General features: G+C 44.3%; 2 protein-coding genes and 1 non-coding gene across 4 annotated transcripts; 2 read left to right on the forward strand and 1 right to left on the reverse strand.

The window, feature by feature from the left end:
• Positions 1–31: 31 nt before the first annotated feature.
• On the forward strand, positions 32–2,921 carry LOC127776705 (cytochrome P450 93G2). The gene is made up of 2 exons (XM_052303228.1): positions 32–1,083; positions 1,230–2,921. The coding sequence occupies exons 1-2, from the start codon at positions 166–168 to the stop codon at positions 1,866–1,868; spliced, it is 1,557 nt and encodes a 518-aa protein (XP_052159188.1). The 5' UTR covers positions 32–165; the 3' UTR covers positions 1,869–2,921.
• A 1,245-nt stretch (positions 2,922–4,166) lies between these two features.
• TRNAS-GCU (transfer RNA serine (anticodon GCU)) lies at positions 4,167–4,248 on the reverse strand. The gene has a single exon. It is a non-coding gene; the product is annotated as a tRNA-Ser (tRNA).
• Positions 4,249–4,326: 78 nt separating this feature from the next.
• Positions 4,327–11,233, forward strand: LOC127776707 (glutathione gamma-glutamylcysteinyltransferase 1-like). Of its 2 annotated transcripts, XM_052303230.1 has the most exons (6): positions 4,331–4,923; positions 5,001–5,164; positions 9,027–9,078; positions 9,165–9,392; positions 9,486–9,992; positions 10,818–11,233. In XM_052303230.1, exons 1-6 carry the CDS (start codon positions 4,450–4,452, stop codon positions 10,899–10,901), a joined length of 1,509 nt encoding a protein of 502 aa, XP_052159190.1. In that variant the 5' UTR covers positions 4,331–4,449; the 3' UTR covers positions 10,902–11,233. The 2 variants fall into 2 exon arrangements, with proteins under 2 accessions (XP_052159191.1, XP_052159190.1); XM_052303231.1 differs by lacking the exons at positions 9,486–9,992; positions 10,818–11,233 and having other exon boundaries at positions 4,327–4,923; positions 9,154–9,379.
• Positions 11,234–11,482: the final 249 nt, after the last annotated feature.

An 11,482-nucleotide genomic window follows, 5' to 3' on the forward strand; every position in this document is an offset into this window, starting at 1 on the left:
GTATATATATAATAGTAGTGGTAGGTAACATGAACGGTGTAGATTGAGAGAGGCGACGTACTGGTGCTAATAACAAGAAGTACTCCTACATAAAGAGAGAGAGAGAGAGCTAGCTAAGGGAGTACCGACCGAAAAAGCAGAAACAGCCTGCCTGACCCCAAAAAAATGGAGGAAGGCGTCGTCGGTGGGGGCGGCGCTGCCGTTCTTGTTGCCTTGCTCGTGACCGTGGTGTTGGCGGTGATGAGGTCAGCTGGAAGCAGAAGCAGCAAGCGCGGTCGGCTGCCCCCGAGTCCCATGGCGCTGCCCATCATCGGCCACCTCCACCTCATCCGGCCGCCACCCCACCGCGCCTTCGACCGCATCCTCGCCCGCCACGGGCCCCTCGTCTACCTCCGCCTCGGGCCCTCCACGCACTGCGTCGTGATCGGCTCGGCCGACGTGGCGCGCGACTTCCTCAAGTTCGAGGCCAGCATCCCAGAGCGGCCGCCCACGGCGGTGACGCGACAACTGGCGTACGGCAAGGCCGGGTTCGCGTTCGCGCCCTACGGGGCCTACTGGCGGTTCGTGAAGCGGCTGTGCATGTCTGAGCTGCTGGGCCCGCGCACCGTGGAGCTGCTCCGCCCCGTCCGTGCCGCGGAGCTGGCGGGCGTGCTGCGCGCGGCGCAGTCGGCGGCGGAGAGGGGCGAGGGCGTCGACATGAGCCACGAGCTGGTCCGCATGGCGAACAACAGCATCATGAGGATGGTGGCGAGCGCTCTGCCTGGCGAGATGGCGGAGGCGGCGAGGGACTGCGCCAAGCAGGTGGCGGAGCTGGTGGGGGCGTTCAACGCGGAGGACTTCGTGGCGGTGTGCCGGGGCTGGGACCTGCAGGGGATCGGGCGGAGGACCAACGAGGTGCACGCCAGGTTCGACGCGCTGCTGGAGACCATCATCGCGGCCAAGGAGGAGGCGCGGAGGCGGAGCCTAGGGCTGGGCCGGCGGGAGAGTAGCAGCAAGGACCTGCTGGACATGCTCATGGACGCGGCGGAGGACGACACCGCGGAGGTCAAGCTCACCAGGGACAACATCAAGGCCTTCGTCCTCGTCAGTACACTATATATCTTCAAATACTCCTCCTATATATATATATATATATATATATATATATATATATATAGTATATATTCCTCCAGCTCCAGTGCTCCAGTAGAAAAGAATGTTAATTATATATATATATATATATAATGCAGGACATCTTCACCGCCGGGTCGGACACGACGGCCACCACCGTGGAGTGGATGCTGGCGGAGCTGGTTAACCACCCGGAGTGCATGGCGAAGCTGCGGGGCGAGCTGGACGCGGTGGTGGGCAGGTCGCGTCTGGTGGGAGAGCAGGACGTGGCCCGGCTGCCCTACCTGCAGGCGGTGCTCAAGGAGACGTTGCGCCTCCGCCCCCCCGCGGTGTTTGCGCAGCGCGTCACTGTGGAGCCCGTCCAGGTGCGCGGCTACACCATCCCCACCGACACCCAGGTCTTCTTCAACATCTTCTCCATTGGCCGCGACGCCACCTACTGGGACCAACCGCTCCACTTCCGCCCCGACCGCTTCCTTCCCGGCGGCGCCGGCGCCACCGTCGACCCCAAGGGCCAGCACCCGCAGCTCATGCCCTTCGGGAGCGGCCGCCGCGCCTGCCCCGGTATGGGCCTCGCCATGCAGGCCGTCCCGGCGTTCCTGGCCGCGCTTGTGCAGTGCTTTGACTGGGCGCCGCCGCCGTCGCAGCCGCTGCCGCTCGACATGGAGGAGGCGGCGGGGCTCGTGTCCGCCCGCAAGCACCCGCTCCTCCTCCTCCCAACGCCGCGCATCCAATCGCTCCCTTCCTTCTACTCCTGAGCATCCTCGATCGTCGATACGTACACCTGCGAGCCTGCGATCCTGATCCATCCATTTGTTTTTGTTGACTTGTTACTAGCACCTGCTTTGTTTTACGTACCTCACATCAAATAATTCTTATTCAACTCAAAATTAAGCTACAAGTAAGCTATCTCATTTTGAGTCAATGAGTAGAACAAAATATCATGGGCAGGGGCTCGACCTTGTTTGGTCCTACTCATGGCCACCCTGCTCATATCTACTTGGCTTTTAGCAACCCTTATCCTTGGAGAAGAAAATTAAAGAGAGGGGGTGCAATGTAAAACAATTTATAAATAAAACTAGACCAAAGTGAAAAGGTTTGGTTCAAATTGCACCTAGGTAAAAAGATGTGACAATACACTTGGACCAAAGTGAAAAGGTTTGGTCCAAATTATTACAATTACAACATACTAGGTAAAAAAACGTCCTAGCTGGTTATTTAACTGCATTGAGAGCATGTCAGTCCTAATGTTTCTATGGAGGAATTGGCATGTGCGAAATGAAATCATGCATGGTAAAGCAGCCCCACCAATAGAAGTCTCAGGGCCCCTTTGAATCGCAGGGTTGAAAAAATGGAGGGATAGGAAAAACACAGGATTCTGATAGGAATTGAAGTGTAAAATAGAGGATTGCAAAACACAGGAAAAACATAGGAATGGTCGTTTGATTGGAGCGCAGGAAAAACTAGGAATCTGATGAGAGAGATAGACTCAAAGAAAATTTTCCAAGAGGTTGAAGCTCTTACTAAATTTCCTCCAAAATCCACATGCAATGTAGCATTCCATAAGAATTTCGTAGGATTTGGAAAGCTTCAATCCTTTGAATCAAATGGCCAAATAGGAAAATTTCCTATAAGATTTGAATCCTATGAAATTCCTATAAAAATCCTCTGATTCAAAGGGGCCCTCAAAGAGGTTCATTGTAAGTTATGTTGATGCACTGTTCCAGATCCAACAAAATCCTGGTGCAGACCTGTCAAAAGGAAAATTTGTTGCAAGTGCTACAAAGGGTACTGTAGTCACCTCGGCTCCCAGGATTATTCAGCCAAGTTGGGAAAGACATGTACCAGGATGGATGAAACTTAACATCGATGGTTCCTTTGATTGCAGCATTGGGGGGGGGGGGGGGGGGGGGGCGTGGTATTGGTGCAATCCTCCAGGATAGCACGGGGAAAACAATTTTTGCGTCATGCAAACCACTTGAGCGCTGTAATGGGGCGCTAGAATCTGAACTTCGTGCATGTGTGATGGGGCTGACTGCGGCGATCCAAAGGACGCTTCTTCCGATTCTTGTTGAAACGGACTGTATCTCCGTGGTTCAACACCTGTACTGCAGAGAGAAGGACCGTTCAGAGTTGGCCTGCATTTAGGGGTGAAAACGGAGCGGATAATATCCGATCCGCTCCGCCCCGAATCCGTTCGAAATGAGGATATGGTATGGGCTTTTAGAAATCCGGCAGATATGGATGTGGATGCGGATTATCCGATAGGACTTTTTCGGATAATCCGAGATTATCAACACATGTAACCACTCTATCTATTGCATATAACATAAGTTGGTCCATCCAATGGCCTAATTCATCAATGAACCTAGATTTTTTAGTCTGAGGCTTTCACCGTCTTATGTCACTCTTGCGTAGCTGTATTTTTACATTATGGACATTATGTATTCATGTTGTTTAGCACTTAAGTCTATAATTATTACGATGGGTCGTTTATTGATTATTGTATTATAGTTCCTTGCATTGCTAACTCGATGTTGTATTGATTGCATACACACATAGCATCCGATAAATTTATTCTGTTTCTGAACCGACTCCGCACCATTTCCGACATCTGAAACAATCCGCTCCGCATCCGTACACTATCCACACCCACTCCGAATCCGTTTAAAAAATATGGTTTAGGATATGCTATAACCGCTATCCGTTCAAATCCGCTCTGTTTTCACTCCTACTTGCATTGTTCAGGAGGCTAAGGACCTTCTTCTGAGAGACAGGGAGGTTGTTATCAGGAAAGTTAGCCGTAGTTAGAATGCCGTTAGTCATTTCTTAGCAAACAAGGCTAGGGTGGAGTTTTGCACTGGTTTTTGGTTGGAAGGAAATTGCAATCAGATATCACAGCTAGTCTGTGAGAACTTCTCCAATAAGCAATACATTTTCTTCCCCGCAAAAGAAAAAAGTGATTCTATGTCAAATTTGTATATATGTACAAAAGAGCAAAAAAAAAGTGATTCTATGTCAAATTTGTATATATGTACCAAAGGAAAAAAAATAATCGACGCCTGAGAGATTCGAACTCTCGCGGGGAAACCCCATGTACTTAGCAGGCACACGCCTTAACCACTCGGCCAAAGCGTCGGTGATGTGCAAGGCTACGATAGAATACATCTTGAAATAAGATTTCACTTTCAGTCGAGTGCAAGAAGAGGAAAGCAAGACGCGTCAAATCTATCAATCAGCTTCAGCCAAAGCCGAGAGCCCCCCCAAAAGAGAGAGAAGCACGCATCCGATCGCCGGCGACGACCGAATCTGTGCCGGGCGGCAGGAAGCAGAGCGGCGATGGCAGCGATGGCATCCCTGTACCGGCGTGTCCTTCCTTCGCCGCCGGCCGTGGAGTTCGCGTCGGAGGAGGGGAAGCGGCTGTTCTCGGAGGCCCTGGAGAGCGGGACCTTGCAAGGCTTCTTCAACCTCATCTCCGTGTTCCAGACGCAGTCGGAGCCGGCCTTCTGCGGCCTCGCCTCCCTCTCCGTCGTCCTCAACGCCCTCGCCATCGACCCGGGCCGCCAATGGAAGGGCCCCTGGAGGTGGTTCGACGAGTCCATGCTTGACTGCTGCGAGCCCCTCGACAAGGTGAAGGCGGAGGGCATCACCTTCGCCAAACTCGCCTGCCTCGCGCACTGCGCCGGTGCCAATGTCCGCTCCTTCCGCGCCGACCAGTCCACCATCCACGACTTCCGCCACCATCTCGTCCGCTCTGCCTCCTCCCAGGACTGCCATCTCATCGCATCCTACCACAGGAAGCCTTTCAAACAGGTTGTTTTTGTTAATCCTTCTCTTCTTCATTTCAAGGTCTTAATAACCAACCAATTTATCATTGCATTGCATTTCAGACTGGAACCGGCCATTTCTCTCCAATCGGCGGCTACCATGCCGGCCAAGACATGGCGCTTATCCTGGATGTCGCCCGCTTCAAATACCCTCCTCACTGGGTTCCACTCCCACTGCTTTGGGAAGCCATGAATACAACTGATGACGCAACTGGTCTACTCAGGGGGTCTCTTCTCTACCCATCTTCCTCCTCTCCTATCTTTCATACTAGAATGTACTGCCTCCCTTCTCAAATTGCACATGTCTCACGCCATTACTGTTTTTAACTATACATCTTTTAAAAATTATAACCATATCATTTTTTTCATGATTAATCTACCAATATCAGCTTCGCATATAAAGTCCTATTACTGTTTTTAGTAATAATTTAAGATTTTGAGGTCGTCATGGAACAGAGGTAGTAGCTTGAGAATTCTCAGCTTCTACCTACTACTCCCTCCGTTCCATATTATAAGACGTTTTGGCATCTCTCGTCTAGATTCACTAACATTCATTTGAATTTAGACACATATATGAAGCACATATATAGATTCAGGCATGAACCTATTCAAAACCCTGTACGTCTTATAATGTGAAATAGAGTAAGTAGTTCAATTTCTGAATAATGGAGCTACTGATTCTCTGATGAGAATCTGCACTGTTGGGAGCTGGAGATTCTTTGAGCTGCCCCAAACAGGGCCTTTGGTTTGTTAGCAACGATTACTCTTGATGAAGCAATTGGGGCACTGTTATATCTTATTCAATCCTTTGTGCAATTAAACTCCCATTTCTTTAAGAAAGCCTCCTTACTGGATGGTACATTTATGTTTTCTTTGCTGCAGTAATTGTTGTGGTTCGCAAGTAGTTGTAGGGCCTGTTACTTCCTTTTTTGGGCAGCCATCTAATTGCAGGGAGCATTAGTTATGATCTCTTCAGTTTGATTGCCCAGTTTTTCTTTCTAATTGGCAGAGATTGCTTAAATCTGATGGGGTGTCCTTTTTTTGGGTGGTTTAGCACTTAGGTTTAGATGAATATACATGTTACATCACTTGCATTTGGTATTGTGGAAAATAGCAACTTGTAGCATTGAACTTAAACATCACACTAGGTGTATCTTCCACGTGTTGCTGTGGAGATGACAGTGCTTTTCTAATAAAACTGCGTGGAATAATATAATTGCTATAGGAGGGTAAAGTAGAATATACTTTAGAAGCTGTGGCCTGTGGGAAGAATAACAAATTTGCTGTTGTTATATGATGGAAAAGTCTATTTGGTTTCTCAACTTGTCGTGTGATTTGCCTTTGCGTCTCGACTCTAATACCTGATATTACTTGTCCATCATATCAAAATGATGCAAATACTGTCCCTATGCTTGTTTTGCAAGTGTTTTTTTAGTGAGGTGGCTTCCCACATCATCACTTTTTTTGCCATGATATCTGCCTATCAATTAGACACTCATGTTAGTCATGCCTCTTCCGTTATAATAGAAAAAAAATATTAAGAAAAGAGATGAAAATCATATGCATACATGGATAATCCGAATGGCCCCATCATGTTCCTTATTTTTTGCTGACTTATTTTCCATGTGCGCAGTCCAGTAGGATGCCACATATGACAAAACCACCAATATACCTACCAGGGACATCATTTGCATGGTTTTGATAGTTGAGGGATGAGTTTTATCTGGTGCTGGATTTGAGGAGCGGAAATTAAACCACATTAAGAATTGAGGGTCCAAATATGTACCTTTTCCTTATTTATTGGGATACATGGAATTCTTGTACTGCACAGTGACTGCACTGATATAGACATGCACACTAAAGTACTCACTTCAATCTGCACCCATCCACTCGAAGACGCAGACCATATTTTCATCCACTGCCCCTTTGCTTCGGCCTTCTGGAATCTGATACAAGTCTCTCCAAACCGCACATCAATCATCCGTATACATCAGGTCACCCCCTCCGGATAACTCCCAAACCGTCTCCAAGGCACCTTCCTGTTACTCTGCTTCTGGAGACTTTGGCTTCACAGGAATGAAATCATCTTCAACTACCTGCCTCCCTCAGTTCATCGCCTACTTCGTGCCTGCATAGAGGATGCAGGGCTCTGGACTCAGCGGCTTAGACAGATCGACCTTCCTATTGCCGCCACCTGGAAATCCCTTTTTTTCGGGTGCTCTGCAGTTACTGTATATTGTGTTTAAAACTTTGTACAGTGTTTTCCCTTAAAAAAAAACTATAAGCAGCTAAATGATACAGCTAGCCCACTTGCTGCTTGAATGATGATGTGGAGAGGTAGGCTTGGCAAAGTTGCCTTGTAAACACAAATTAATTTTCACTGTAATTATTTGAAATTATAAGTTTAGAACGTATGATGTAATTATTTGAAACCGTTGCAAGTTGCAACACACAGGTATTAAGCTAGTCAAAAGAATAATATACAATTTTAAAATAGTCAGCATATAAAGTAAGCATGGTACAAAAATATGCAAATGCTGTTATTTGATCTTATCTTATAAGTTTACTTAAAAGAGCAACTTTTAGTTCCTGTGAAATGTTCCTAAGAAAATCAAAAGGGCAGATACATGTTTCTTTGCTGAACTCATACTGTGTAAAAAAACATCGACAATCACACTGATATCTGATATTGTTTATTTATTGCTGATAGCATAAGTGTATTCTGATTAAGATATTTATATTATTTATAGCTGTAGATATCATTTAGATCCATCACAGTAATAATATAAGGACTTTAAGTTAGTTTTTCTTGCCAAACTAAAGGGTTTATATGCTGTGAAATAAAGTAAACTACAAACTACATATTAAAACCCATCTAAAAGAAAAACAACATAATACCTTTAACATCTCGTGGGCAGCAAGCATTGACTCATTTCATCAGCAAATATTTTATACCTGATCTATTGCATTTCCACTTCAGTAGCTCATCTCTCCTTTGTTTTGCTATTACTTTCAGAATGTCCTGACCAAATACATTTCATGAACACAACTAAAACAACATATCTGTAAAAAAACAGTACAGAATTGAAGGAAATAATAGGAAAATGAGAATTGAAAAGTGCGAAGAAAAGCAATATGCAAGGAAAAACAGGATTGTTGTGATTCACTGGACTCACCAGATGAAAGAGCATATGCCATTCATTGGTAGACAGAGTTAGAGGGTTGGAGAAACAATGTTAGGAAGTTTTGCTTGCTCCAGTTTCCTCCTCCGTATCTATCCAGTTATTCAGACTCAAGTGCATGTTGGCATTTTGGGAGATCCAGACAGCAATAAAAACTTGACTTTATGGCTTTATTGTTATTGGGATCAGGAACTTCCGAACTTGGCAATTTAGCTTGGTCACATGACTCACATCTAACACCATTTCTTCCGCATCCAACCTCCATACTGTCAACTCCATACCTGTTTATGAGGAGACAACAACTGTGAACTGTCTCCGCGGTTCTTCCTTTGTGCAGCATATTTTTTTGTTCATTTGTTTCATCCCCATACATCAAATGGTTGTTTACATAACAGTGATCCAATGGTTGGTAAATTATGATTACTAGAAAAGATGCCCGTGCGTTGCAACGGGTGGATGCTATTTCAATCTTATTATTATTATACGGTTTAGCTAGGGTGAAATTCACTGTGGGAGTCCGATTTTTATCTCAAGTTAGTATGCAAGTTTTTTTACAAAATTTCTTATACGACTCTTTTCGTATTTTCAAAAGCAAACGAACTTAAAATCCGACTCAAACACGGATATGTATTCCAAAAGCAAACGAACTTAAAACCGACTCAAACACGGATGGCGTACCAAAATACCGGCAAAAACATCTTCAATTTTTATAATAGTAGAGATGTGGATACCATGATATTTACCTTTGCTGCAAAACATTATAGGGGAGAAATTACATTTGCGTTATTTCCTATAGATACAAAATTGAGTATCATTTCAGTTTTACACTCAATTGCCAAACTATCTGTACTTGTCTTTGCCTTTTTATTCATGCCAGTTTAAGATACTGCCATCTTGATATTTGAAGGTTCATGCTTATCTCAAGGCACACTGCAGCTCCTTCATTGCTCTACACAGTGGTAAACATGCCAATGCTTGGTATATCGAATTCAAGTGGGTACATTGATATAATTTCCTTTATATCATTCCTTTAGCTTTTGTGCAGAGTTGCAGAGATGAAAGCTGGAAAAGCATGGCGAAGTATTGCATGGAAGATGTACCCGATCTTCTTAAGGATGAGAGTGTAGACAATGTTCCAGCACTTCTGTCCCGCTTAGTGAAATCCCTTCCTGCCAATGCTGGAAATTTGATCAAATGGGTTATTGAAGTTAGGAGACAAGAGGAAGGAGGATCAGGATTAAGCAAAGAGGAGGAAGAAAGGCTTATTTTGAAGGTCATCTTCAACCTTTTCTTTTCAATCTGGGATTCTGGATCAGAATTTTCTTTTTGTCTCTTTTAACACACCTTACGCTGTGTGCACTTGCAGGAAATGATACTACAGCAAGTCCGTGATACTGAGCTTTTTAGATTAGTCCGTGAACTGCAATTCACTAAGCAGCCATGTTGTAGTTGCTCATATTCAAGTGATGATGATTCCTTTACCCGGATTGCAGCCTCTGTGTGCTGTCAAGGGGCCGCATTGCTAACAGGGAATCTTTCATCAAAAGATGGGTTCTGCTGCAGAGAAACTTGCTTCAAATGTGTACAAGTGGATGGTGATGGGCCTAAGACTGTCGTTACAGGCACAGCGGTTTCAGGAGTCAATGAACAAAGTGTTGATATGCTTCTACCGATATCCACATTGGAAACAAGCGTGTGCAATTCAAATTCAAGCAACGAGGTTGTCAAATATCCATCTAGAACAGATATTTTAACTGTTCTATTGCTGGCTTTACATCCTAGCACATGGGTGGGCATTAAAGACGAGAGGCTGAAAGCTGAATTCCAGAGTCTTATTTCAACAGACATTCTTCATGATGATCTTAAACGAGAGGTTTGTTGTATTAATCCAAACATCCCTTGCTCCCTACTCCCTAGCAAGATTTGTTTTCTAGATAAAATAGGATGTAAATCATGCCTAGTTTTGTGCCAAACAGATCTACTTTAAAGGAACCTTGTCAGACGAAATTATCGTTTCCACCTTCCACCACAAGATAAAATAAGATGTAAATCACGTCTAGTTTTGTGCCAAAAGATCAGTTGTATAGGGCCTACTTTAAAGGAACTTGACTAGACGAAATTATCGTTTCCACTTTCCACCACAAGACAGAATAGTTAACCCAATGTTTAGGGGAGACGAGAGTAGTAGTCACTGATGAGCATAATAAAAGAGAAAGGAGGAAAAGGAAGCATATGCTTTACATACATTAATGAAGTTAAGTTTATGAGTATTCCTTGAAGAGGTCATGGGGCTCTGCGATACTAAAGTTTTGACTTCTGAGTACCTTTTTGAATAGAATAACGTTAACATATAAATCCAACATCTAGCAAAATGATCTGGGCGCCGCATTTTATTGCACATGTGTGAATTGTACCTTCACATGCAAAACTGAAACAAACATTTTTCTGGAGATGATATTGAAACCTTTTTCTTTTACTTCAGTTAAGGAAGTATCGAATAGAATGCTGTTTCCAATCAGATTTGTCCATGTTTCCCTTTTTTTCTCCCTTGTGGATGAGCATTCATACCATGCCGGAGTTAAATTCATATTTCCATGAAGGAAGATAAATTGTTCATCCACTTCTCTTTTCATCAAATTATAGATGTCAAAAACATTTGTTGCACTAGTTTAGAATAACATTTTGTCTGTTGACACAGATATTGCATCTAAGACGGCAACTCCATTATGTGAGGTCCTGTAAAGAGGAGGAATATGGAGATCCTGTGCCACAATCCCATTAACAATGATGCAAATCGCGCAGTTGGTTACCCTGGAGATGCAAAAAAAAGGGGTTAGAGGAGGAACTACATACTCCGTATTACCTTTGTTTCGAGTGAGGACTTCTCATTTTTGAGACACCTGACCTGAGACGGACCCGTGTAGACATGTTCATGTTCATCACCTGTGGTCGTTTCTCTTGTTAGTGACAACTGACAACTAGCGGGGAGGCACACGCTAATTGTGCGGCTGGTGTCCTTGCAAAAGTTTCTCATAATAACGCAATGGCAGATATATTTTCACACTTTATTATTAAATAAAAATATTGAAAAGGGCAATTAAGGAGTAGGATAAACTCTAAGAGCAAGTATGATACTTCTTCCGTTCCTTTATATTTGGCACCAAGCATGGTTTATATTTAGAACTGGATCATTCATCTTCTCTTCAAAAGTTTTCTAAATGCTCAAATAGATGTCAGATTATCAAAATGTATTACATATTAAGTACTAAACTTTCATTTATCATAATCTAATCAACTCAAAATTATTAGTGGTTAAAGTTGCAATAGTACGAGTCAACGGTGACCAACGGTGACAAATAAAAA

Source organism: Oryza glaberrima, chromosome 6, assembly GCF_000147395.1.
Source record: "Oryza glaberrima chromosome 6, OglaRS2, whole genome shotgun sequence".
Classification (NCBI taxonomy): domain Eukaryota; kingdom Viridiplantae; phylum Streptophyta; class Magnoliopsida; order Poales; family Poaceae; genus Oryza; species Oryza glaberrima.